Source organism: Leptidea sinapis, chromosome 11 (genome assembly GCF_905404315.1).
Source record: "Leptidea sinapis chromosome 11, ilLepSina1.1, whole genome shotgun sequence".
NCBI classification, from domain to species: Eukaryota; Metazoa; Arthropoda; class Insecta; order Lepidoptera; family Pieridae; genus Leptidea; species Leptidea sinapis.
Window position 1 is genome coordinate 14,815,315 of NC_066275.1, and position 26,178 is coordinate 14,841,492.

Below are 26,178 nucleotides of genomic sequence, written 5' to 3' on the forward strand. Positions count from 1 at the left end.
GGCAAAAATAAACCTATCCAATTTATTACAAATGTCTTCAATATGTTCTCTCCATTTAAGATTTTTATCAATTATTATATCAAGAAATTTAATATTATTTATGTGTTCAATCATTGTACCATTATATTTTATGTTCAAATTATTATTAAAATTCCTGTTAGTATTAAAATGGATTATTTTAGTTTTTAATATGTTTAAATTTAAGTTATTGTTATTAAGCCATCTTAAGGTAATGTCATTAAGTGAATTAATAATTGTATTTTTAGTGTAATTGTGTCTTTTTCTTTAATAATTAATGTGGTATCATCGGCAAATAGCACACTTTGATTAACTGTAGAGTCTGGGAGGTCATTGATATATGATAGAAATAGCAAAGGACCGATAATACTTCCTTGTGGAATGGCGCAACTCTGATTTTTTCTAAATTCCGTGTAGTGTAAACAATTTTTGTGGACTTTTTATTGCATTTAACTATTCTTGACATTTCGGTACGTTGTTGTCGACTTTTTAGGTAACTTTTTATCAAGTTATTCGCATTGCCTCTTATTCCGTATTTTTCGAGCTTATACAATAAATTTTCATGTAATAGCAAATCATAGGCCTTCGACATATCTAGAAAGATCGTTGTTACGGGTATTCTATTATTTAAGCTTTCGGAAAAACTTTTAATAAGGTTAAAAGAAGCTAACGTTGTGGAACTATTTTTTCGAAAACCAAGTTGTTATTGTCGTAATATATTGTGTTCATTGAAGAAAGATAAGATTCGACTGTTTATCGCTTTCTCTATTACTTTCGAAAATATTGGGATGAGTGTAATGGGCCTGTAATTATTTACATCGCATTTATCACCTTTCTTAAACAAAGGCTTAACCACCGATTTTTTAAGTTTTTCTGGAAAACATCCTCCTTCAAACGCTAAATTAATTATATAAGATAATGGCGTACATATAAATTTTGGACAAAATTTAATAGATTGTGTGTCGATGTCGTAAGATGTGTATTAAATTAAATTTTTAGTTATTTGATACTTTTCAGTTTTTGAAGTCGGTTTTTTTACACGTAGTTTTTTTTATGTTAATGACGTTAGGGATTCGTCAATATTCACAAGTAGATTTCTTACGTTCATAACTAGTTTAGGTATGTTGGGTTCACTGAGCTAGCTTATTTTTATGCCATTGAGGGACGACACCAGCAGGACGTTCAGCTGATGGTAATTGAAACGCCTGCCCATTAAAATGCATTGCCGCTCAGGATTCTTGAAAAACCCAAAAATTCTGAGCGGCACTACAATTACTGCGGTCGTCACGTTGAGATATTAGATGTTAAGTCACATTTGCCCAGTAATTTCACTAGCTACGGCGCCCTTCAAATCGAAACACAATAATGTTTACACATTACTGCTTCGCGGCAGAAAAAGGCGCCGTTGTCATACCCATAATACAGCCGGCATTCTGTGCAAAGGTGCCGCCCACCGGTAGGTATAGTTGTTTTCATCTGTTTTAAATAGTCTTTCAATTAACTGACTGCTTTGGCAAGATGACTACAACATACATATGATATATAATATAGTGGCAGGTGACACATTCAGTAGGTACAACAAATTATATTACTTATTAACACATGTATAGTAAGTTATGAAGACGTCATCACCATGCCTATTTCAAGCCATTTAATATTAATCGGGAGCGTCATGTCTGAAGAAGTTTAAAAATAGAACAAGCAACTAAAACAGAACACAGATAAGTAAATGGTGTTTTTATTATTTTAATATTGTAATATGAACATTATATTTAATCGTTTTGTTTTTACGTACAACGGTTAATTTAGTTTCAATCTTTGGTTTGTTAGAGTTCAATTGATGTCTGAACCTAATTATTTTAGCTGCTCACAATTATATAGTCAATAGTAATTATGACGATAACAACTTTTATAACTTTTTGAATCGTTATATCTCAGAAACGGTGGCTCGTAAGAAAAAAAGTATTGATACATTTTTTATAGATAATTTTATGATCTACAATTTTTGTAAAACTTACCGTTTTGCTGAAAATCACGTTACGTCATTCAAATTATTTTAATATTTGAATTATTAGACATTTAGTCATGCCATTGAATAATAGCTCGCAACGTAATAATTAGGTACTTACTTACAATGAACCTAATTGACTTACTTATAACTAGCCTATAATAAACTAGATTTAGGTATAATTCGGTGTAAAGTCTTAGAATTATTTCTAGATTTAGATTTTACAAGTATATTTAGATGGCTACCTTGGGTTACAACGCGGCTCCGTCCGCGTGGAATTTGGTTGTATCGCTCTCCGAAATACTTCAATTATACGACACTTATATACAACAATTATATATATGACTGTATGTTATGTTATTTCTATATAATTACTAGCTGACCCAGTAAACGTTCTAATGCCGATATTAAAATCGCGATACAAAAGTAACTGAAAATTTGAAGTTGTATGTATTTTTTAATGCTGACTCATAATCAAACAAATTTAAAAAAATAAATAAAAAAAAATCGTTGGACCACCCCTAACATTTAGGGGGATGAAAATTAGATAGATAGATGTTGTCCGATTCTCAGACCTACCCAATATGCACTCAAAATTTCATGAGAATCGGTCAAGCCGTTTCGGAGGAGTTCAAAGTTTAACACCATGACACGAGAATTTTATATATTAGATGATACACTTGGCACATATTGGGATTATAAATTAAGCAATTTGTTACGTTTTAAAGTAATAACCCTCACTTCTAGGATTACCTAATACACAAATAAAATTTGAAAAACTTTACGTATGCTTTGTTCAACTCTCAGGTTGTGGCTTCATCTACGGGATCTACTTTACAGTTGATAACGTGCTCAACACCAATTTTGCATATTAGGAAATTGACTTGAGATGTCGCTCTTGTAAATCTAAACAATTTTTTATGTTTTTAAAGTGATAAACTCACTCAGTAACTCACTTCTAGGATTAATACACAAATAAAATTTGAAAAACAACAAAATTTATGAACGATGCGGGACTCGAACCTCTAACCAACTGAGCTAACCGTTCGAGTGTTGTTTCTTTATAAAATCTTGTATGCTTTGTTCAACTCTCAGTTTGTGGCTTCGTGGTTAGAGCACCGGCACGGAACGCCGGAGGTCGTGGGTTCGAGTCCCGCATCGTTCATAAAATTTTGTTGTTTTTCAAAATTTATTTATAAATTAACATTATAGCATTTGAGGCTTGAGGCGTCTGAACTTTTTGATTTTAGAAAGATAAGAAAGAAGGCATGAAAGGTATTACTTTTTAAAAATTATGCCATTTTTGTTGTTAATTAAAGCACTACGAAACTTCTTTAACACTTTCCGTATTATTTTTTGTGCTCTGTTTAAAATGAATACAATATTATACTGTGGCATTGTGCTGATAAGTAGTAAGATTTACTATAGGACCCTAAAATTTATTTTCACCTCTCGAGTTCAAAAATTGTGCCTTTTTTACATAAAACCAGAAAGAAAAAAAAGTTTTGCTTACTCAGAAAGAAAAATTTCTACCCCCACTTCTGGCACCACATAGGCGACAAACATCAACGACCAAACACTTCATTGGAGCCCAACAAAAATCAAATCTAAAACGAATACATCTACTTAATAAAATCTTCTATCTACTTGATATCAACTTTACTTTACTTCAGAGAATAATGAAAAGTATGAGATAGCGAGAAAAGCTACTCAAATAAAAAGGAAAGCTATCCGGGAGCAGTTTTGAATAGGAACAGGGATTTCCGGAGAGAGATGATATGGCGAGAATTTGTGAAGCGCACTAGGTTTTAAAACGTGGTAACAAAATAGGTAACAATATTTTTTTTTACAACATTTTGAAGTTGGTAGTTATTATTATTTTTAACTAGGTATGTAATATTTGAGTACTTATTTTTAAGTTTAACTTGAAACCCAACTTGTTTTTTGAAGAGGAGAGCTTTCGCGCCACCTGATGTTAGGTGACCACCGTCGCCCCAGAGTCTTTCAACATCAGAGGTATCACAGGAGCATTGCCCGCCTTTTAGGAAGGTGTACGTTAATCTTCAAAATGTGATTAAAAAAAACATTTATTTACTTTGCAGTTACCTCGTTTTGAAGTATCTGTATTATGCATGTTTCACCACATGTCTGTTTTTTCGTAATTTTATTTTCATTCATTTACTAACCTAAATTGCACGGCTGCCCTGATATTAATGATTTAGATACAAGATATTATTTAGAGTAAATAAGGTTTACTAAGGTTCAAAAATATATACGATTATGATAGATGAAAAAGTTAGCGCTCCCGCTGTGATAAGCACCTCGATAGATATTAAACTTACAAATTGTTCGGTCATTGTAAGGTTTGGTAGGTAGATTTAAATTCATCCTTCTGACTACCCTCATCTTTTTTGCAATGTAATGGCGACGTCGGCCCCGCGCGCACAATTTGGCCGGATACGTTTCTCGAAGCAGCATGGTTGGAGACTTATCTATATCAGCAGATTAGATGGGATACGAGGTGTATAATATACTGAGAATGCTGAGCTATTATATTAGGGTTCCATAACCCAACGCTAACTAAACGCTCGAAGCCGAAAGCCTGTGAACGCTGGAGTTCCCCAAGGCTGTGTGCTATCTCCTACACTGTTTCTTCTGCACATCAATAGTATGTTGGACACCTCCAACATGCTTTCCTATACTGATAGTACCTGAGATGAGCTATACACGGCATCAGGTCCCTCTCGGGAAATTGTCAATTAGTGCCGGAAGAAACTTATGTCTACTATCGAGTCCTCTTATCGCGGGTAGGGCAAAATGTCGCTTCATTGTCTATCTTCTACCGCATTTATCACGGGGAGTGTTCCGAAGAGCTAAGCCTGATTCCTGCCTCCGAATTCCACCTATGCACGACATGCCACAAATTAGGATATCATCCCCACTATCTGGATGAATGGCGACTGGCGTTCTCCACAGTACGGTTTTCAAGGAACTTTCTACCAAGTACAACAAAACTGTGGAATGAACTTCATTGTGTGGTATTTCCAGGTCGACCTGGGAACCTTACAAAACGCGCGTACACCTTTCTAAGAGGCCGGCAAAGCTTCTATGATTGCTCTGGTTTTGAAATGCGGTGATCACTTTAGATAAGTTACGTTCGTTTTCCTACTTTTCCATAAAGAAAAAAAAAGCATTATTATTTTGACTCTAACCAAAATACGAAATACCGTAAAAATGCCTAATTCCAAATTAACAAGTTTTTATATATTGCTATAGCGCCCTTTCTTGTTAAAGAAACCTTTTTACAAAAATATTTAAAAAGTGCATAGTTATATTTTGTTCAATGTACGTATCTAGTGTGAGCTAGACATTGAGCGAGTGTCAGTCTCTTTCTGGGGAAAAAAACTTTTAAACTTTCTTTCAGTAGGGAAACCGTCCCTACTGAAAGAAAGAGTTGGGTTAAAAAATAATAATTAACAAGTTGAGACGGGGCAACGGTTCCCCGTTTACAAAAGGCTGTAAAGCGCGGACTAAACGTTTTGGCATCAATTTGTTCATCTCCCAAATGCTTGAACTTGAAAACTAATTTAAAGTCAAAGACCTATAGAACTTTCCACAAATTAAATTTGAAAACAACATTTATGAAAGATGTGGGACTCGTACCCACGACCTCTCGCGTTCCGTGCGAGCGCTGACTGAGCCATCCGTTCGAGTGAGGTAAAGTTCATAAATCATGATATGTCATTTTCAACTCTCAGGTTGTGGCTTCATCTACAGGATCTACTTTACAGTTGATTACCTGCTCAACCCCAATATTTGCTAGGAAATTGACTTGATAATAATGTGTAATTAATCCCAGAAATGAGGGTTATCACTTAAATTATATTCTTATTCAATTAGACTTAAACTGACTGGCTTTTGAATCGTCATAATAAACATATAATTTAAATTACTGAATCTACCATATCGAAATAGTGACGCTCGCGAGGAGAACATAGGTATGTACAAGAAAGTCAACGCCAGTCATTTAAATCAATGAGTGTTTTTACATTAGCTTTTATATACCTACATAACAAATTAGTTTATATTCAAATTCAAATATTTTTATTCAAAATAGGATGTGGCGTCACTTATCGAAAGTCAAAAAAACTACCACCCATTCCAAAATGAATGCCTCAGACCTGAGAATAATGGGCGCAACAAACTCAGCGGGCCTTTTTTTTCATCGAATAAATATGTTTACAAAGTAATATTGTACAATTAAACTTATTATTTAATAGCCTGAGGGCGGTCACTCCATTCCCAATCTGTGGTATCATTAAGAAAGTCATTTATGTTATAGTAACCTTTACCACACAAACGTTTTTTAACAATTCTTTTGAATAACGTAATACTTTTGTTTTGAACATTTTCTGGGATCTTGTTGTAAAAGCATATAATACATGGCCCCACAAAAGACTTACTAACTCGACTTAGCCGAGTAGTAGGCATCATAAGTTTATGTCTGTTCCAGGCCTCCTATAAGATGCTGCAACCAAAGTATAAATCATGTTCAAAGCTAAAAGGCGTTTTAAATATCAAATATTTTTTAAAAAGTGAACTGTATAAATATAAAACGTGAACGGGTGCTACTCATGGTGACTGGATGGTATTGTTACCAGGAGCTCTGCTTGATGTGTTTATTATTATTATCATTTTCTTTAAAGTTAAAGTTATTATATATTTTATTTTATGAAATGCTCACATAATGCTTCTATTTATTTACGGTATATACTCAATATACTCAATAACTCTTGTAAGTATTAATTTACTTTTTTTTTTGACTTACTCGTGTAAGCCTTTAAGTTTTTGACATTTGAGTATTTTTGTTGCGTCACTTTGCATATATTGTAATTGAAATGATTTGTAAAACAATTAAAATGTAAATCTTGAATTAAAAGAGTGGCAATGAGTTTCTTGCTACTTCTTTTCATTAGTTCAACCCTTTACGAAGTAGCGGTAAATTCAATAAGAAACAATATTTTTATTTTTTTTTTGACATTCATAAGTGTCATTTCCGTGACCTACATGAATAAAGTATTTTTGAATTTGAATTTGAATAAAACATTGTATATTCTATGCATCAACCATCAGAGCTTGAATTCATTCAGTGTGAGGATGTTTCATGAATGGTCGTGATTACTGTCATAATAAGTAATGGCATCCAACGTTTTTTAAAGTCTACCTATTTAGGTACAATGTTTTATTAACTATAGTAGGTCGACCAGGAACCACAAGCGGCACTCGTTCACGAGTTGACGCATGGACCAGCCATCATACCCGTCATTTAGTGCACAATTGATTAGTAATTTTGTGAATTATTTCACTTTCACTGGATTATATGTGATATAATCCAGTGAAAGTGAAATAATTCACAAAATACTTACTTTTTAGTTTTCCTGCTCAAAATACCTACTACACACCAGTAGTTCCATATTTTTTATATGTGATATACACTATAGTGTGTAACGACCATTATTACTTATAAGCATATGGTTGCTATTGTTCTATTAATATAAACATGTACCAATACATCATTACGGCATTGCGTTCAATTGATATTTATTAATATTTGTGAACCTTTTTATCAATCACATTTGCAATCGAAATATTGATATTATAACTACGCAGGGAAGTTATGGACATCAACTATTTCTTTTATGAAATTAAGGGACAAGGCGAGCAGGACGTTTAGCTGATGGTAATTGATACGCCTTGCCCATTACAATGCAGTGCCCCTCAGGATTCTTGAAAAACCCAAAAATTCTGAGCGGCGCTACAACTGCGCTCGTCACCTTGAGATGTAAGATTCAGAAATTTCACTTGCTATGGCGCCCTTCAGACCGAAACACAGTAATATTTACACATTACTGCTTCACGGCAGAAATAGGCGCCGTTGTGGTACCCATAATCCAGCCGGCATCCTGTGCAAAGGACCCTCCCACTGGTAACTAGATAGTAAGCAGACCACAAATTTTGAGCAATAGATTGTAGGTTTAGTTCCCATTCTCCATTAAAATTAGTTTCGAAATGAACCATCGTAAGATTCGGATCGCATTAAAAAGTGGGAAAAAATCCCCACATTTCGAGTCATTTATTTTGGCGTAAATTACATCAATACCACCGCTTTGGAAACAAATGGCGTTTGAAAGAGAAGAAACGGCACAATAAACTCCCAATAAGTCATTGAGAAATCACCGTCAATTTTCTTTTTCGTTAAAAAAGAACGAAAAACTAATTTCATGGATTTTAACAACAAGTCATAAGGGTTTAATGTTTCTGAGTAGCCATTTTAAAATGTGACGTCACACATTAGTTTTGTCATAGTAGCTGTTACTATACAAATTCTTGTTTTGCGAAATAGCAACAGAAGTTACATCATTATTTTTACCTTAGTTTTTAAGAAAAAATAAAAAAAAATAGTAAATACCGAATACAGACAGTTTTCTAAAAAAGAAGATTCATAAAATTGCTTATGGTCAGCATTTTTTTTTTCATTCCTATTTGGAGTTTTTGGCTAGCACATTCCGTGCATCCGCTGGCTTCAAGTTTCTGTTGAATTAATTATGTATTTCGTACTGTAATTAGTTTTCTTGCATGTTCTACACTGAAGTGGTTTTAATTATTCAGAGGTAACAACAAATCGCATTCAAAGTTTGTGCTATACGAGTTTTAATATTTGATTTGGATTAGAGATAAAAGTAGGTAAATACATAGAAAAATAACATGAAAAGTATTATTTACAGACAAAATGAATACTGTACTTATTTACAATTTTTTTTATGACAATAAGGGATGAGACGAGTGGGACGTTCAGCTGATGGTAATTGATACGCCCTACCCATTATAATGCGCCCTACCCATTATAATACGCCCTACCCATTATAATGCACTGCCGCTCAGAATTCTTAGGAATACAAAAAATTGTAAGCGGTACTACAATTGCGCTCGTCACCTTGAGACATAAGATGTTAAGTCTCATTTGCCCAGTAATTTCACTAGCTACGGCGCCCTTCAGACCGAAACAAATTACACAATAATGCTCACACATTACTGCTTCACAGCAGAAATAGGCGCCGTTGTGGTACCCATAATCTAGCCGGAATCATGTGCAAAGGAGCCTCCAACTGGTACAATGTTATACTATAGCTATAAATATATAGAAAGTATACTATATATGGGAACATTAACAGAAATAAGAAGTTCTTATAGATGTAGGGAAATGTACACGGATGGATCTCAAACTATTTAAAAAGGAAGTTCGAACGGTCAGCATTTATATTCAAACCCTAATAACCTTTCAAAATAAAAAAGAATAGTTATTTCTTAATTAATTACTGGCAACTAATAAAAAATAAAACTTACGACGTCTTTTGTCCACTGGCACTTTTTACAACTAATAATATAGAACAGAACAAGATTGTTTTTACGTTCATGATGTTAGAACGTAAAAAGCCGATGCGCGTTGTGCGCATTTCCGTGCGCCTTGGTTGATCGATTAGGCACTACTGTATAAGGATGGAGGCAGTTTATACTGATAGCGTGAAGGTTGCGTGTGCGCAAACATACAGTTTAATACTGAGCTTTACATACACTAAAAGCAATTTAACATTTGCCACACTTATTTATATTTTTTAAATACACTTTAAGCTATTATTTATTACTATTACAGCCAAATCTTTAAGCCCAGCTTTTAATCAAATGTAGGTAAAGAATTAAAAAAAATCCTAAGCTAATTAGTCCTAGCATTCACGCGTGAAAATTGTTTTAGTATTTTTTTAAATAATAAAAAGTAAATTTTATAATTAAATGTCATACTTAATCGTTTCAGATTAGATACGAAAAACAATAATTTTTATTTCTATTTATTAAAATTAGGGACGAGACGAGCAGGACGTTAAGTTGATGGTAATTGATACGCCCTTCCCATTACAATGCAGTACCGCTCAGGATTACTGAAAAACCCAAAAATTCTGAGCGACAGTACAATTGCGCTCGTCACCTTGAGACATAAGATGTTAAGTCTCATTTGCCCAATAATTTCAATAGCTACGGCGCCCTTCAGACCGAAACAAAATAATATTTACACATTACTGCTACACGGTAAAAATAGCCGTTGTGGTACCCATAATCTAGCCGGCATCCTGTGCAAAGGAGCCTCCCACTAGTAAAAACTCTACTTGCACAATTGCGTTGAATAAGAAGAAAGTATAGTAGTTGTTGCCCGCAACGTCGTCTGCATGGACGTAGCAGCAAAATACGAGGGCTGCACTGAAAGAATCGGGAATGGAATATTTCCACTGTTCCTGTCATATTAAAATATTTTTAATTGAAAACTCCTTGGTTTTGAAAATCGAATACCATTTATTTAAAAAAGGATTCTCGTCTAGTCAGAAGGTCTTTTCAAACTTGTTTAGTCGTTGAGAAAATGGAATTGACTCGAGAAAATTCTAGAGCGATGATTTATTATGACTTTCGAAGTGGTTTAACACAAAAACAGTGTGTTGACCGGATGATTTCTGCATTTGGTGATGAAGTCCCATCCAAAACCACAATTTATCGCTGGTTTGCTGAATTTCAACGTGGACGTGTCAAGCTCAGTGATGATCCCCGTCAAGGCCGTCCAAAAACTGCAGTCACCAAAGAAAATGTTGATGCTGTGCGTAACCCCGTCAAGGTCGTCCAAAAAGTGCAGTCATCAAAGAAAATGTTGATGCTGTGCGTAAGCTGATTGAGGAAGATCGACATGTGACATACCGCGAAATTCAGGCAACTTTAGACATTGGCATGAGTCAAATACAAATAATCTTGCATGAACAATTAGTTGTTTTCCCGATGGATACCGCATTTGCTCTGTGAAGAGCAAAAAGCGGCTCGCGTTACTTGGTGCGTCAGAACTCTCGAAAGATTCCACGCAGGATCCTCAAATGCTGTATACAACATCGTATCAGGTGATGAATCCTGAATATATTCGTACGAACCCGAAACAAAAAACCAGTCACGAGTTTGGGTGTTCGGAAATGAGTTAAAGCCAACAAAAATTGTTCGTTCACGGAGTGTTGAAAAAAAAAATGGTGGCCACGTTTGTCTCCAAAACCGGCCATGTTGCTACTATTCCTCTTGAGGGACAAAGACGGTTAATGCAGAATGGTATGCTAGCATTTGTTTGCCACAGGTTGTTTCTGAACTCCGTAAAGAGAACTGCAACCGCCGCATCATCCTCCATCACGACAATGCGAGTTCTGACACCGCGCACACATCACAAGAGTTTTTATAGCAAGAAAACATAGAATTATTAGATCATCCGCCGTACAGCCCCGACCTAAGCCCTAATGATTTCTATACTTTCCCTAAAATAAAGAATAAATTGCGTGGTCAGAGATTTTCATCACCTGAAGAAGCTGTGGACGCCTACAAAACGGCCATTTTGGAGACCCCAACTTCCGAATGGAATGGTTGCTTCAATGATTGGTTCCATCGTATGGAAAAATGTGTCAAAATTCGCAGAGAATACTTCGAAAAGCAATAAATACATTTTTAAATAGTAATGTTGTGTCACTTCCTTGATTCCCGAAATTTTCAGTTCCATCCTCGTAACATGCATGTATCTTATAACATGCAGCCTATATATTGTTTCGACCGACACGTTTTGACCGAACGTTTTGTCCGAACAGACAATAATTCTATTAACTATTTTTTTAGGGATTTGGTATTGTTTGTACTTTTTATACAAGTATTCTAAACAATATTCACTGTACAGATTATTACTTTGTTACGTTTTTTTGTTCATATTATGTATAGATTTGCAGTAAGAAACACTTAACAAATTTTAAACCGACTCCGAAAAAGCAGTAAGTTATCGCGTGTATATTTTATTTAAAAAAGTATACAGATAGATTGGTCCCAAAATTCATCATAATACTAATAATCAATTTCGTGATGGAATTTATGAGTATCTAATTGAGGAAATATTAAAATGGAGTTTTTAATAAAGAAGTTTATCCCAAAAAATCACGCATTGCTATCTTAAGTACCTATATGTATAGAAAGTATTTTGACTAATAACGCGTATTTTATTTGTATAACGCGAGTATTACAAATTAATTACTATAATACACTATGCCTTTAATAACTTGGTTAAATTGAGTTAATCAGTCCTTTGTTGGGTGATGTGTTTATTTTCACATGAACCCAGAAAATGAACAAAGAAATATTTATGTGGTAGGGGTTACTATAGCATAAATGACACCACAGTTTGGTAATGGAGCAACCACCTTCAGGATTTTTAAATAATAAATTTTATTTCAATGAAATTTAAAAGAAATGGAAGAAACCCTATGAGTTCCTTGCGCCCTTTCTTCTCAGGACTGAGGCATACATTTTTGTAGGTGAAAATGGCACCTTCAAAGAGTTGTAGTATTTTTTTTATTTTTAGTTATAACAAATACATACCTACTTAAGTAATTAAGCCAGTAAAGAGGATGATCACAAAGTCAAACATACAGGAACTTTTTATATATTTACTGTACATTACTTACACTATTGTGTGGTTGCATACAATTCACGGTATATGTTATAAAATTCAAATCTTGCAATAAATTTGTTAGCCTTTCAAAATGTCTCTCGGTGTATGGTAAAGCACCTTCAATAAAACTGGCAAGAGCTGGAACTTGAAGATTTCCAGAAATGATTTCAGGTGCCAGAATATTAAAAACCGCCTGTGCTGCATGACAATTTTTATTGTTTGTATTCCATTCAGCTGCAAACTTTAATAAAGTCTCTTTTTGGGTAGAATTAATTTCTTTGAAAGTTTCTGCTAATGTATCAGTTCCTGTCTTCAGTACTTCATTAACAATCTTCAACACATTCATGGGCCTTCCCATCCTCAGTGCCAATCTAAGAGCCTTGACCATTTTTTTATCATGCAGCAAATTCATTAGTTCCTGTTCTTGTACAATTAATTCTTCTCTCTCTTTTGCATTCTTTTCCCTTCTCTCTACAGACACATCTTTCAATTTCACCAATTTTGAATCTGACCCACCAGTTATGATGATAGACTCATCCGTATTCACTGCTAATGACCAGACCTTCCCATCGTGATTATCCAAAGACATTTTGCATTCTGAAGTTTTAATGTTCCATAATTTTAAAAGACCATCTGCACCACTCGAAATTATTTGTTGTCCCTTACTTAAAAACTCTACTTTCAGGACAGAACTCTCGTGACCTTCAAAAGTTTTCAGGCAACTCAAATCAGCTATAGACCATAGCTTTATGGAGCAATCAGCAGATGATGTCAGAATTACCTGATCTATAGGGGAGAATTTCACACACCACACACCTCTTCTATGGCCTTTTAGAACTCCCAATAGAGTCAAATCTTCTGACCATAGTTTAGTTGTTTTATCTTGGGATCCCGTGGCAATCATTTTATCATTAGGTGACACAGCAACACAATTGATGTCCATACTATGAGCCAATTCTGTAAAGCTTGATGACATTGTTTGATCATTAAGTTTGATGTCAACAGGGACAGTCCATACTTTCAAACAGTTATCTTGACTGACAGATGTTATGAAGTTATTGGATGTTTGTGAAGTAAACACAGATCCTACAGATTCAGTATGTCTTGATCCAATCCCGAAACATTTAATCTCTCCATCATCATACTGAACCCATATCCTCACAGTGTTGTCTTTTGCAGATGATACAAACATTTCTGGTCTGGTTGGAAATCTTGCTAATGCTAAAACAATATCTGTATGACCCTTTAGTAACCTACAATTCATATTATCAAGTTCATAATATTTAAGGTCCCTACTATTAGTAGCAACCACAATATGAGTATCATCTTTCCCAACAAATATTATATCTAATATTTCATCAGTAAATCCAATCATTTGTTTCAAACAAGTAAATGTTTCTAAGTCATGAATAATAACATTGTGATCTGCTGTAACTACTGATAGCATATTACGAGCTTCATTAAACAACAAGTGAGTTATCGCTAGTCCTCCTTCATCTGTTGCTGGCGACACCAAACTATTGGTTTGTTCAAACATTAGTCTACTTATTTGGATGTTCCAAACCTTAACAATACCCTTTTCACCAGCACAAGCCACATATATACCCTCAGTCCCGACTTTCTTTTTAAAATTGGGAATTTTGAAGGAAACTGGTAGGAGGACCATTGATTCTATACTTTCATATACTGGAATTACTTTTACTGATTTGCTTTCACTTAATTTCCATAATATAAGAACTCTATCTCTTCCCGAACTGATCATATGTTCACCATCTGGGGTGAATAGTAAGGATGTTACTTTGCTGAAATGTCCAGAGTAAACATAACTCTCTTTTCCAGTTTTTGTACACCATGATCTGATCTTTGTATCATCAGCTGCGCCAAATATCAAATTTTTTGCTGCATCTGGATGATATTCAAGGACGGTGAATACACCGACAGCACCTTTAAGGCTGCTCTTACAGGTGTAATGAAGCAGATCCCATAATCTAATATTACCATCAGAGCTTCCGGATGCTATGTTAGTTCCGCTACAATCAAATGATAGTTTGACTACTGTACCTTTGTGACCTGACCTCCATGTCTTCTGTAAGTCACCAGAATTTCTATCCCACAATTTAATCAAACCACTCTTATGAGCTGTCACTATGCTTTCATTGTCATGTGAAATTTGAAATGTGTAAATTAAATCGCTTGCTTCTTGCTCTTCATTAGACCCTCCAACTGTGAGTGCTACCAAAAATGTATTGACATCTATTACTTTGATCACATCATCGCATTGACATAGAAAATTACCACCATCCGTAGTCCATTGAACATCTCCGCCCATATAGAAAGCCTCAAATTCTGCTGATTTTTCATACCTGTAGATGATAGCTAAGATTATTATCTTGGCTTTGAATTACTATAATTTACTTTTCATAATATAACCTATCTACTTGTAAAATCAAAATATTAAGTTTATTACAAATGTATAAATCCGTTTAAATAAAATTACTTAGTACTTACACTTCTTTTAGCCCAGATGCCATTCTATTGAGAACTTAATAGTAATTATCTTTTATGTTTATCAAAGCCGAATCAAAAACAGGTTAGACTTAATATTTAAAATTTTAAAGATATAAAATCAAATTGTAGTTTATAGTTTCTACACTGTGAATATTTCCTCTACAGCATACAATGTAGGGTAAAATATTAAAACACAAAAATACAAGTGTAAAAATAAGCATGTGCCTCTGTTTACAAAATATAAATATTAGTTTAATAACTTTAGTTGCAAGTTTTTTTGGCACTGCTCAGTAGGGCTGCCAACTTTTCGTCGGCCAAAAATAGTAGTTCTAAAATTATTACCCACAAAAATATGTTATATAAGGAAAAGATGAAAAAAAAGTAATGGTAAGTTCCAAAATAGCTTCAAAGCCTACTATATATACTATACTATAAATGCCTATACTTTATTTCTATATATAAAATTATATTAAGACTGGCTCTATCGCGCTCATCTTGCCATTAGTTATTTCCCTAATGAAAATATACGTGGAAGTACAGACAGATGTTACTGGAATTGAGAGCAAAAATTATATTATTTTAAAATATTTGTGACATCACAGACAAATTGTTGCAATTTTTCAACTGCAGTAGTATTGTCACTGTTATTCATTTTAGGAATAGCCTATCTTCAAATCTTCAATGATTTTGAGGTACAGACAACTTACAAAATATTGTCTAATAATATAGAAGGTTCTAATTAACTTCAAAATTAGGTAGTTTCACTAATACAGTAAACACAAACTCGACAGCGCGAATCGAGTTTATCAACCTGTCAAACTCAATTTTAATTGCACATTTTAATAATGACTTACTTTAATAATTTACTTAATAACTCTAATAAGTCTCCTTTCAGAATTTGGCGAGTTAATATCTCCTGAGGATGCTTCGTGTAGAGACGAAACACGTGTCGAACTGAATGAAATTGAAGCGGAATTTATACTCAAGAATGCTCACAACATTTGAATGAATCGATACTATTGCAATAAAGTAGTTTACTTACTATATACTTTTTCAGAAGTATAGTAGTTGGGCCTCTAATACAGTATATTATATAGTAGGGCTGGGCAACTCTAATGCTCAATATGCGCATTCAGCCTTAAAAACGGGGAAACGAGTTACAGGAGGAAAGAAAAGTACCAAGTAAATATTAATTAGGTTTTCTTTTCTACTTTACAGTTTACCTTAATGCGACACAAATAGTCACAAACAATAAAAACTAATGAAAATAGAGTTTATTACATGGGGTGTAATATACATAACAAATTAGTTTGTAAGGTGCTACATCCGATATATGAGTAGGTAGTGCTTAAATAATATAAATTTATTCATAAAAAATTAATAAAGAATTAACTGTATAAGTAGAAATAATCGTATATTGGAAGCATCAATCTTTAGAGCTTGAACTCATTGCTTGTGTAAGGATGCTTCGTGAACATGATGGTCGTGATTACTGTCACAATTAGTAATTGCATCCAACAAATACAATGGTTTATTTACTATATGGATGTTTGTTTCCGACTCATGGATGTTTAAATGTATTTATGTATGTTTATATGAATTTATGTATGTTTAAGTAAGTATATTGCATTAAATATATCGTTGTCTTGTAACCCATAACACAGGCTATATATGCTTGACTTGGGGCAAGATAATTAGTGTAAAATGTGTGTCAATATTATTATTATTGCTATATTATAACAGGTTGACCAGGCACCACAAGCAGCACCCGTTCACAAGTAGACGCATGGCCCAGCCATCGTTCCCTTCGCACATATTTGAGAGAAGGAGACGACCCGGCACATGACGCCGCTAAAAGCAATGCCATTAAGTGAGCTTGACGAACCATACTATAGCATACCTACACATGATAACTAAAAATTACAAAATTAATGCTCATATACAGTGATGTAACTATATCATCTGAGGCCCGTGGCAAATTCTTTTGATGGGGCCCTATCAGTAAAAATCATCACGTTGTACTCAGTTTAATTTTAATAAACTTCGAGATTTTCAGTTTAGTCAATTACACATTGTATATGTCCCACTATTGGCCGTAGGCCTCCTCTCTTAGGCGAGAGTCAATGGTCTGTAGTCCCCACGCCATTAAATTAATCCATAGAACAAAATATCTCAAAGCATTCATCATCTATTCGCTAGCATTTCGGTGAAGGAACAACATCGTGAAAACCTGCATACATTTACAATGAAATAAAAATAACAATTTAATTTCAATAAGATGTTTTTTAAGAAAAACCTTTTTTTCGAGCTTTCTGTTCCGCAAAAGTGTGTTACATTTATTGAACAACAAATAATAACCTCTTCTATTGTGCGTGTTAAAATATACTAAAATATCATTTTTAAATTATAAGTGGAGTGTAAATACATATAATTAAATATTGCACAATGTTTTCTCTTTGTAATATAGCATAAAATACAGCCAAACAATAAATATGAATTTATTGTGCAAACTTTGCTTTGACAATTTGAATAAGATAGAAGCTCTAAACATTTGGCTGGTCTACAGAAGAAAAACGTAAATAATGTTATAAAATATCTTGGTCGTAGTGACAGGTAAGGCTGTTAAACCATATTGTTTTGTTCATTCGGTTTCTGACATTCGTTGTGATTGAATGTGCTCCTCTTGCTTTCCCGTTGTAGTTGTTAAAAATTTTTTTTGTTTTCTTTATTTTGTTTATCAATTTATTTTTATTGTTGTCACTAACATAACGAAGCATGGATGCTGAGCCAGGTTAATCGACCAAACAGGACATTCTGTTACCGCTGAAAAACGCGCGCAACGCACTCCTATTTCTGTGTCTGAAAAGGTTATGATCATGATTGCCTTATAGGCATTATTTATTAAAACAGCATGTCTACAAAAATTGGCCTAAGCATCAGTATTGGTCTTTCTTTTGAAAATTCGGGACGAGACGAGCAGAAAATAAAACCACTAAAGAATTTAAACCACCTCGTAAAACCAGCCCTAAAAAGAAAATTCAGACAAATTTGATGAAATTACTTTTTCAGCAATAATACGAAAAGTGCATGCTTTCTTTTACAGAAGTACTACCTATAGTAAAAAGAGGTTAGTATGTTAATAGTATAAATTTAATGTAAAACTTAATCTATTTTGATAATATTATTATGATAGTTTGGACATTTGGATGTATGTATGTATGTTGGCTACTGTTGCACTCATAAGTTATTTGACATGGGTGATTAAAATATTTATTATTATTTAAAATTTTCAAGCTGTTAGCTCCAATCTTGATCTGCCTGATTTTTCAATGCACACGATGAGAATCGTCCTAAAATATGTAAATTTTTAATATCCTACATGCAAGCGCCACAGGTCACGCAACATCGAAAATGTGGTTTGATGTTCAAATTAAAACTCCTAAATAAGCAATCTTAGAGTGACTTACCACAGGTTTAAAAGCTAGAACCGGAAAAGGAAGGCGTCTTATAATAAATCATATAAAGCGAAGATGGTCTTGTAGATGGAGCATTATTATTGTTCGAATTCAAAAAAAGCTTTCAGTGCTTTCGCTCATTATGAAAACTGGTTAAAGGGCGTACTGCCAACGGTAAAAACCAATTCGGTATTTGTTTTAATGTCCCTTAATACTCCCGAAGGTTAGAAATAAACCCCACAACTCCCCGCAAAGCAAAGCGCAAATTATTGAATAGCTCATATTCAAAAATAGAAATTATGAAGAAAATAAGATAAAACCTCAGTTACTAGAAATTGTCAAAAGAGATAAATCGATTTATCAAACTTTTTCTATTATAATAATTTATATATCTTATATTTCACATATTTACATAAAAAAAATACAATATGGACTAAACACAGACGTTAACAAACATTCAACATTTACTGGACGGGGTAATTTCGGTGGAAGAACATCATAATAGGGATGAAGAAGTTTTGGACAGGAAAATACTATATGAGAGACAGTACGTTCGTCTAAGCCACATTCATACAAGGAGTGATCTCTAACTCTGATCTTGTGCAGGTGGACAGGTGTGTTGGAATGACCAAGACGTAAGCGACATATTGTGGACGTAACCCATCTGTCTGCATATCTATGAGAAAAAAATCATGGACGCCTTGGTATATCTGGTTGGGCTGAGGCATAGAATTTATCTTTAACCAATTTTGCTTCATTCTAGTATGTATTCCAGGACTTGCCGAGAGTTTTAGATAGTGCACTCAGATTTTGGGAACTATTTTTAAAATGTACATAGGAACCCATTCATGCCAGAATAACCTGGAATCCACACAAGTGTTAAGTCTATTCCATTTTCATGACAGGAAAACAGAGCCTAATCTGCAGAATAATTCGATGTCTTGACTTACTCTGGAATGGGTTTTCCTTGATAGATGATAAACAACTAAGGGAGTCAGTAAAAATAACAGTTTGATTCAGGTTATAGGAACGGATAAACAGGATTGCTTCTAATAAGGCAGCGGCCTCCCCTGTAAACACCGAAGACTCAGGAGGATTTGAATTGTAAAATGACTTTAAAGCTGGGGACCCAGCAGGTTGCGCCAACACAACTTTGCTGAGACATCTTTGAAGCATCAGTGTAGATAAGAAGGTGATTTGACAAATTTTGATGAACTAAGCATTGAAATTTCGAATTAGTATCGGGGGCTCCTTTGACCAAACCAAGATCAGTAACGACGGAAGGATTGAAAACCGGGGCTTTATATGATGTGGAGAATAGAGGACTCATCGATAAAGATAACAAGGGATGAGGGAGGTAAGCTTACGGAAACTATCCAATAGAAAAGAAGAAGGATTGCTTGTGCCAAGGACTTGAGATAGATGGTCCAATTTGGTCCACAATGGGTGAGAGGAAAGCTGTAACATTTTGCTGACAAACCGGTCACATAGGTATTGCCGTCGGAGATGTAACGGAAGATCAACACATTCAACTTGTAGAGCGTTAGTGGGAGAAGACTTCATTGCGCCCAGAATAAGGCAGAATGAGACAACAATATTGATTTTTATTTAGCTTCTCAGACACAGTTTTCTTTAAGGGGTCTAAAACAAATGAGCAGTTATCAATATAGCTACGAATTAAAGCATTATATTAGAGTTTGAGTGAGTAGGCATGAGCACCCCACCAGACTCCCACTACTGCGCGTAGAACATTGATGCCCTTTTCACATTTATTAATTACATATTCGGTATGAGCCAATCCGTTCAGTCTGTAATCAAGGATAACTCTAAGGAACTTTCCCTTATCTACCAAGTTGATGAGTTGGTCCTCATAGTAAAAGCTAAAGGTAGGGATACATCTCTTCCTTGTAAACACAACTGCTTGGCATTTAGTCACTGACAAAGATAGGCCGTGGTCGGAGAGCCATTGCCCTAAATAATATAAAGCAGAGTTGAGGCATTGGGATATTTCTTCTACATAGCCTGAGCTATGATAAAGGACAATATCATCAGCATACTGCAAGATGTTACAAAAATTATTAACAGACAATTCTAGATCCTGAGTATATTTGCTGTATAGCAGACTGAAAACAGAGCCTTAGGGAAGACCTTTCCAGACTAATCTGGGTGGGAGACTGGAAGACTAGTGTTTTACTATAACTGACCTGCCAGAAAGCAGGTTACTTATGAAATGTGTTTTCGGTGGTACACTCAGATAGTGCAGTTTTTTCCTGAGCAACGGAAGAAGTACATTATCATATGCAGAGGCTACGTCGATAAAAACACCCACAAGGTATTCATCCTTACCAAAGGCAGTTCGAATGTCTGTAGTCAGTATACTGAGGCTGTCTGCTGTACTGAGGCCATTGCGGAAACCGAACTGCAAAGGGGCTAGCAGTCTTTTGCCTTCCATTATCCACTCTACTCGGTTCTTAAGGAGGATCTCCATAATTTTTGCTAAGGTGGACGACAGTGCAATAGTTCTGTATGCATTGGGATCTGATGCTTTTTTCCCAGGCTTGAGAAGAGGGATCACTATTTGAGACTTCCAGGAATAAGGAATTAATCCTTTTTCAAAAAAACCATTAATCAAATTTAGAAAGGAAAATTTTTACGGGGAGTATTGGAATCGGCCGAAGAAATAAGAGACTTGACAAAATGTTCATAGTAAGTCAAGAGGTTACCAACACACTGAAGATCAGGAAGGGAGTCCATCAAATCATCCACGGTTTGAGCATAGCGAGACCAATCTGCGTTTCGCAATTTATATTTTAATAAGGGGTTAAGATTGGGGAGAAGAATTGACCTAATATTTAGAGTAAGGATAAAAGGGAAGTTGTCGCTACCATAGTTAGTAGGAAGAGTTTGCCAGCATAGCTCTACCGCCGATTTTATGTTCCGATTGGGGTAAACTCTGTAGGTCGGAGAGCCATCATTCAGGTACAAAGATTCATATCCTCAAAGATGTCAACCAACGACGGAGCAAACCCGTCACAGTTGTAACACCCCCACAAAGTGTAGTGGGCGTTAAATTCACCCATAATCACAGTGGGACTGGGGAGAGAAGTTAGAATAGTTTCTGGAATAAGGAAGGGCCTTGGATGTGGAATATACAAAGAGAGGATAGAAATATTGACAGCTCTCACAGCAACAGCATTAATCTGATTACTGTGAGGAGAGATAGAAAAAGAAGTAAAAGAAATGTTTTGCCGGATGAAAATGGCACTACCCGCAAAGCCGTCATCTCTGTCATCCAGCAAACAGAAGAAACCCGAAATCGAGCTCCAGGCCTCAGCCATGTCTCCGAGATGGCAATTATAACAGGGCTATGAAGGTGAAGTAATGATAAAAAATCTTGTTTCTTAGCACGGATACTTTTACAGTTCTTTTACAGAAAAACTGTTGGGGCCATTGTTCAAGGTCTTAAAAAGACGGGTTAGATTTGAGGCAACTTTGGGCGGTAATGGAAGTTCGCTGCATGGAGCAAAGATGCTTAGGTGCAATGACGAAAGGTCTTCTAACATTTTTCCTTGTGGTTGAAGGAAGTCGGGTTGGCTGTCGCCAAGAGCACAGCCATTGGGTAGGGAGGAGCTTGGGAGATTGATGATAGCGTCATGGGCCTGCTTTTTGTAACCCTTTTGCTAAGGGGGTACTGGGGCGAGGAGAACGAATAATTGTTTCCTGATAAGATCTTTTAGGGTTGGAGCTGGGGACGAGATGAGTTGGTAGGTTGGGAAGAGTTAACGGGCCGAGGGGAGAATGTTGGAGAGGAGAAGAACTCCCAAACGGGCCGATGCATCTAAATACGATATATTATCTTGAGACATAGTAAGCTTTATGTTTTCTTGGCGTAAAATCTCTGGATAGTCCTTATCCGACGCAAAATGGCTGCCTCAGCAATGCAAGCAGGAAGCTTTTTCTTTTGGCACATCGCAGGACTCGTCTGTGTGGGTCAGGACACATCTGTAAGACCTGGGCTTAGATCTCCACTGTACTTTAACGTAGCCAAAATGACAGCAGTTCAGGCACTGAATAGTCGGGAATTTATAGGTTTCAATGGGGAGGGACGTATAAAATGAGCAAATTTTTGAGGGAAGCATCTGGCTTCTAAAAGTCAAAACAACCGATTGAGTGGGCACCCACTCGAAAATACCTTCAATAATGTTCTTGCGGTTTAAGTGGCGGGCTTTCAAAACCTTGCCACAGCCAATCGGCAGTTCCAGGGATTCGACAAAGTCCTCCATAGTCCAGTTTACATTGACACCTCGGACTAGCCCCATCCGAGTAATGTAAAAAGTTGGAATTACTTATTTGTATTTTGTCAAAGTCAAAATTTGGTTACTTAGAAAGTCATTAGCGGCTTGACCGTTTGAAAATTCGACACTTACTCTATTGCGGCTAACCCTTTTAACACCATTCACAATGTGCGTGAATTTATTTTGGTGTAGGAACAGTCCAAACTTCAATGCACGGTTGGATGTGCCTGCAGATGGGTCCGAGACCTCCCTGGACACGTGAACTATAAATGGACCTTTTTCATCCTTACTGTTACCTTTTTTTTATGGAATATGAGGACAAACGAGCGTACGGGTCACCTGTTGTTAAGTGATCACCGCCGCCCACAATCTCTTGCAATACCTGAGGAATCACAGGAGCGTTGCCGGCCTTTAAGGAAGGTGTACGCACTTTTTTTGAAGGTACCCCTTTAGGGCCTTCAGCGAACGAAGGATGCGTGTACATGTTTTGTACGGACGCTTGTGGGGGATTAAACCCTGATTTTTTTCTGCTTTCTGTAGCGGGCTCATCGGGTTATACTCTACCATGCTTGTTGGATAATGTTTTAAACATTTACCAGACAAACCGCATTTTTTTAAAAGATGGAAAGAAGATAATTGGAGTGGTCAAAGAAACAAACTTTAGTAGCTTACATTAAGATACTATTTCAATACTTTTATAATCTTTTCGCAAGCATCAGTAATGCATTGACTACTTTTCGCCTTTGATATCCAATGCAAATATAATAAAGATAAATATGAATAACCAAAAGCTAGAAATCTCAAACAAGCAGTGAACAAAAGAGCCGGCATTGCTTCTGTGATTCCTCTGGTGTTGCAAGAGAATGCGTGCGGCGGTGATCACTTATCATCAGGTGCCCCGTACGCTCGTTTGTCCCCCATAAAAAAATGCTCTGCTCAGCATGCTGAAGTGATGGTATCTCGATATTGTTCAACTTATCGAGATGTTTGAGTAACGCAAAGCGAGACTTGGTTATGCAACTTTGTGAAGCAAATTCTCCAAATTTACTGACGTCATTCTTACAAAATCTTTTATTCACTTCTGTCTTCTATTCTTAAACCATACAATATGGCACGATAGGCCCCTTCCTGGTGTCATCTTCTCAAAAAAGATCGCGACCAGTACTTGCGTGTTGTTCTTGCATTTGCGCCATATTTTATGATGTAGCTCCTTCACTTTCCATTGTCATTCAAACAAAATAAAAACCACTAGTCAATTGAACTATATTCATCAAACGTCAGGAATGACGTGTCTTAATTCTACAAATTTAGCTTCAAGCCCACAACATGTATAAAACACACAGCTGTGATAAAACATGAGATCAAAAATATGTAGACAACTAAAAGTTCGCATACAATTTCGTCCAACAAGTATCATACAAGTATTGTCTACTACAAGTTTTATATTTTTTAATTTTGAATAAATTACATAAAACTTGTATTTGAAATTTGTATGAAACTTGTGAAATACATGTGTAATACCTAGTATATTGGAGGTAATCATGATAACAATTATTTGATGAGATCATCTGAGTTTGGCTGAATGCGCATAATGTGTAACGTAGAGCAGCTCGAACTGTCGGGGGTCCACGACAGTGCTCTGTGAACAGCTGGATCACTTGGCGTTGCGTAGAGATGTCGCTTCATTGTGTGTCTTCTACCGCATTTATCACGGGGAGTGTTCCGAAGAGCTGTTTAACCTGTTTCCTGCCGCCGAATTCCACCTTCGCACGACTCGCCACAAGTTAGGATATCATTCGCACCATCTGGATGTGTGGCGGTCCTCCACAGTACGGTTCTCAAGGAGCTTTCTTCCACGTATTACAAAGCTGTGGAATGAACTTCCTTGTGCGGTGTTTCCGGGACGATACGAGATGGGTATCTTCAAAAAAAGCGCGTACACCTTCCTTAAGGGCCAGCAACGCTCCTGTGATTCGGCGGTAATCACTTAACAGCAGGTGACCCATACGCTCGTTTGTCCTCCTATTCCATAAAAAAAATGTGCAGTTCCAAAGAAAATAAAACATCTGAGTTTCGAAGTTGACACTTGACAGTACCTTGAACCTTCATAGTTCATTTTTTGTTATATGAATGATCGCCTATTACATACATGTTTATTCTTCGTTTATAATATTTCTTTCACTCTAAAGTTCTAAAAAGTTCGAGTTAGTTTTAACAAACCGGAGTAGTCCAGTAACTGAAATAAATAATAATTATTGAGTTATTTTGTTCATAACATTAACGTTTGATCTTTACTTAGCTAGTGTTATGAGTAAATGCAATAATCATAATAATGTATCTAGCTAGAGTAATAAGTGTCTTGATAAGAAATAATTCAACAGCACAAAATAGTCAGACTATTACCCCAAAATTCGAGCATGTATTCGCCTTTCCTTACATTAGAAATTTAGCACTCATCAACAGACTTAAAATATACCACTTCGTAGGATCATGTGTAATAATACCTACTTGTGGGGTAATGGAAACTTTAAATGCAGTAGCAGAGTCAAGCTTTGTTACTTCTGTTCTCATAGGTAATATGCAATTGTTATTTATGTAAAACAAAACTGGTTTTTCTATATTGATACAAAATTTTAATTAGGTGTTACAGTTATCAAGTGTGACAAAATTTATAACTATTATATTATTTCAGGTGTTACTGGTGGTGCTGTATTATCATTAGCATCATTGCCATTTAAAAATGTAATCGGACATATATTTATTAGTGAAGATAACAAATCAATAAAAATATCATCATTGGATTTCTATGGACGTAAAATAGATAGAATAATTAGATCAGAAGAATGGATACCCATATTAGACCTTAAACCAAAAAACACAGATGTTTTGTTTTTAACACCAAAACTCACTGATGGTACAGTGTATAAATTACCAGTTCGATTCGGTATAGTTAAAAATCAAAAGAAAATGTCAGAAGTTTTAGAATAAGATTAATATGTGAACTAATATTTATACTGTAGCCAGAAGATGTAGTAATAAATTTTATTGTTATTGCCTTTTTATTATATAAAATTTATGAGTATATTTATTGCAGTAGGTGTTACTTTGTGGAAATCCAAAATTATCCAAATGATTTGAGTTTTGTCTAGTGTTAATTCCGCCAATATTTGTCTTTAAACAATTCAACATGTGTTTCGCTTGAATGTGTTAGAGCAATTAGAAATAATAAAACACAAAAATAACATGTCTACATTGTTGAATGAACAAACAAAATTAGTCCCATCACCATTGTTACGTATCTCTTATGGGGGTAATACGTCACAACAGCTG

General features: G+C 35.4%; 3 protein-coding genes across 4 annotated transcripts in view; 1 reads left to right on the plus strand and 2 right to left on the minus strand.

Moving 5' to 3' along the window:
- LOC126966930 (pH-sensitive chloride channel 2-like) overlaps window positions 1-9,588 on the minus strand; it is a 58,862-nt gene extending 49,274 nt beyond the window's left edge. For both annotated transcript variants that reach the window (XM_050811241.1, XM_050811240.1), the window contains exon 1: window positions 9,431-9,588. In XM_050811241.1, coding sequence (XP_050667198.1) covers window positions 9,431-9,540 — 110 coding nt within the window. In that variant the 5' untranslated portion in view covers window positions 9,541-9,588. The remainder of the gene's footprint in view (window positions 1-9,430) is intronic.
- Window positions 9,589-12,571: 2,983 nt separating this feature from the next.
- Window positions 12,572-15,361, minus strand: LOC126966919 (transducin beta-like protein 3). The gene is made up of 2 exons (XM_050811207.1): window positions 15,099-15,361; window positions 12,572-14,953 (listed from the first exon to the last, which is right to left on the minus strand). The coding sequence occupies exons 1-2, from the start codon at window positions 15,119-15,121 to the stop codon at window positions 12,586-12,588; spliced, it is 2,391 nt and encodes a 796-aa protein (XP_050667164.1). The 5' UTR covers window positions 15,122-15,361; the 3' UTR covers window positions 12,572-12,585.
- Window positions 15,362-24,951: 9,590 nt separating this feature from the next.
- LOC126966949 (uncharacterized) lies at window positions 24,952-25,920 on the plus strand. Its single transcript, XM_050811269.1, has 2 exons — window positions 24,952-25,421; window positions 25,541-25,920. Exons 1-2 carry the CDS (start codon window positions 25,181-25,183, stop codon window positions 25,834-25,836), a joined length of 537 nt encoding a protein of 178 aa, XP_050667226.1. The 5' UTR covers window positions 24,952-25,180; the 3' UTR covers window positions 25,837-25,920.
- Window positions 25,921-26,178: the final 258 nt, after the last annotated feature.

Excerpts from the sequence above, each read along its gene's own strand:
- LOC126966919 (XM_050811207.1), bottom strand. The coding sequence starts at position 15,121 with ATGGCATCTGGGCTAAAAGAAGT. Across the intron at positions 14,954-15,098 it reads GCATCTGGGCTAAAAGAAGT|GTATGAAAAATCAGCAGAAT; the intron begins GTAAGTACTAAG and ends TATCATCTACAG.
- LOC126966949 (XM_050811269.1), top strand. The coding sequence starts at position 25,181 with ATGTATCTAGCTAGAGTAATAAGTGTCTTGATAAGAAATAATTCAACA. Across the intron at positions 25,422-25,540 it reads TGTTACTTCTGTTCTCATAG|GTGTTACTGGTGGTGCTGTA; the intron begins GTAATATGCAAT and ends ATATTATTTCAG.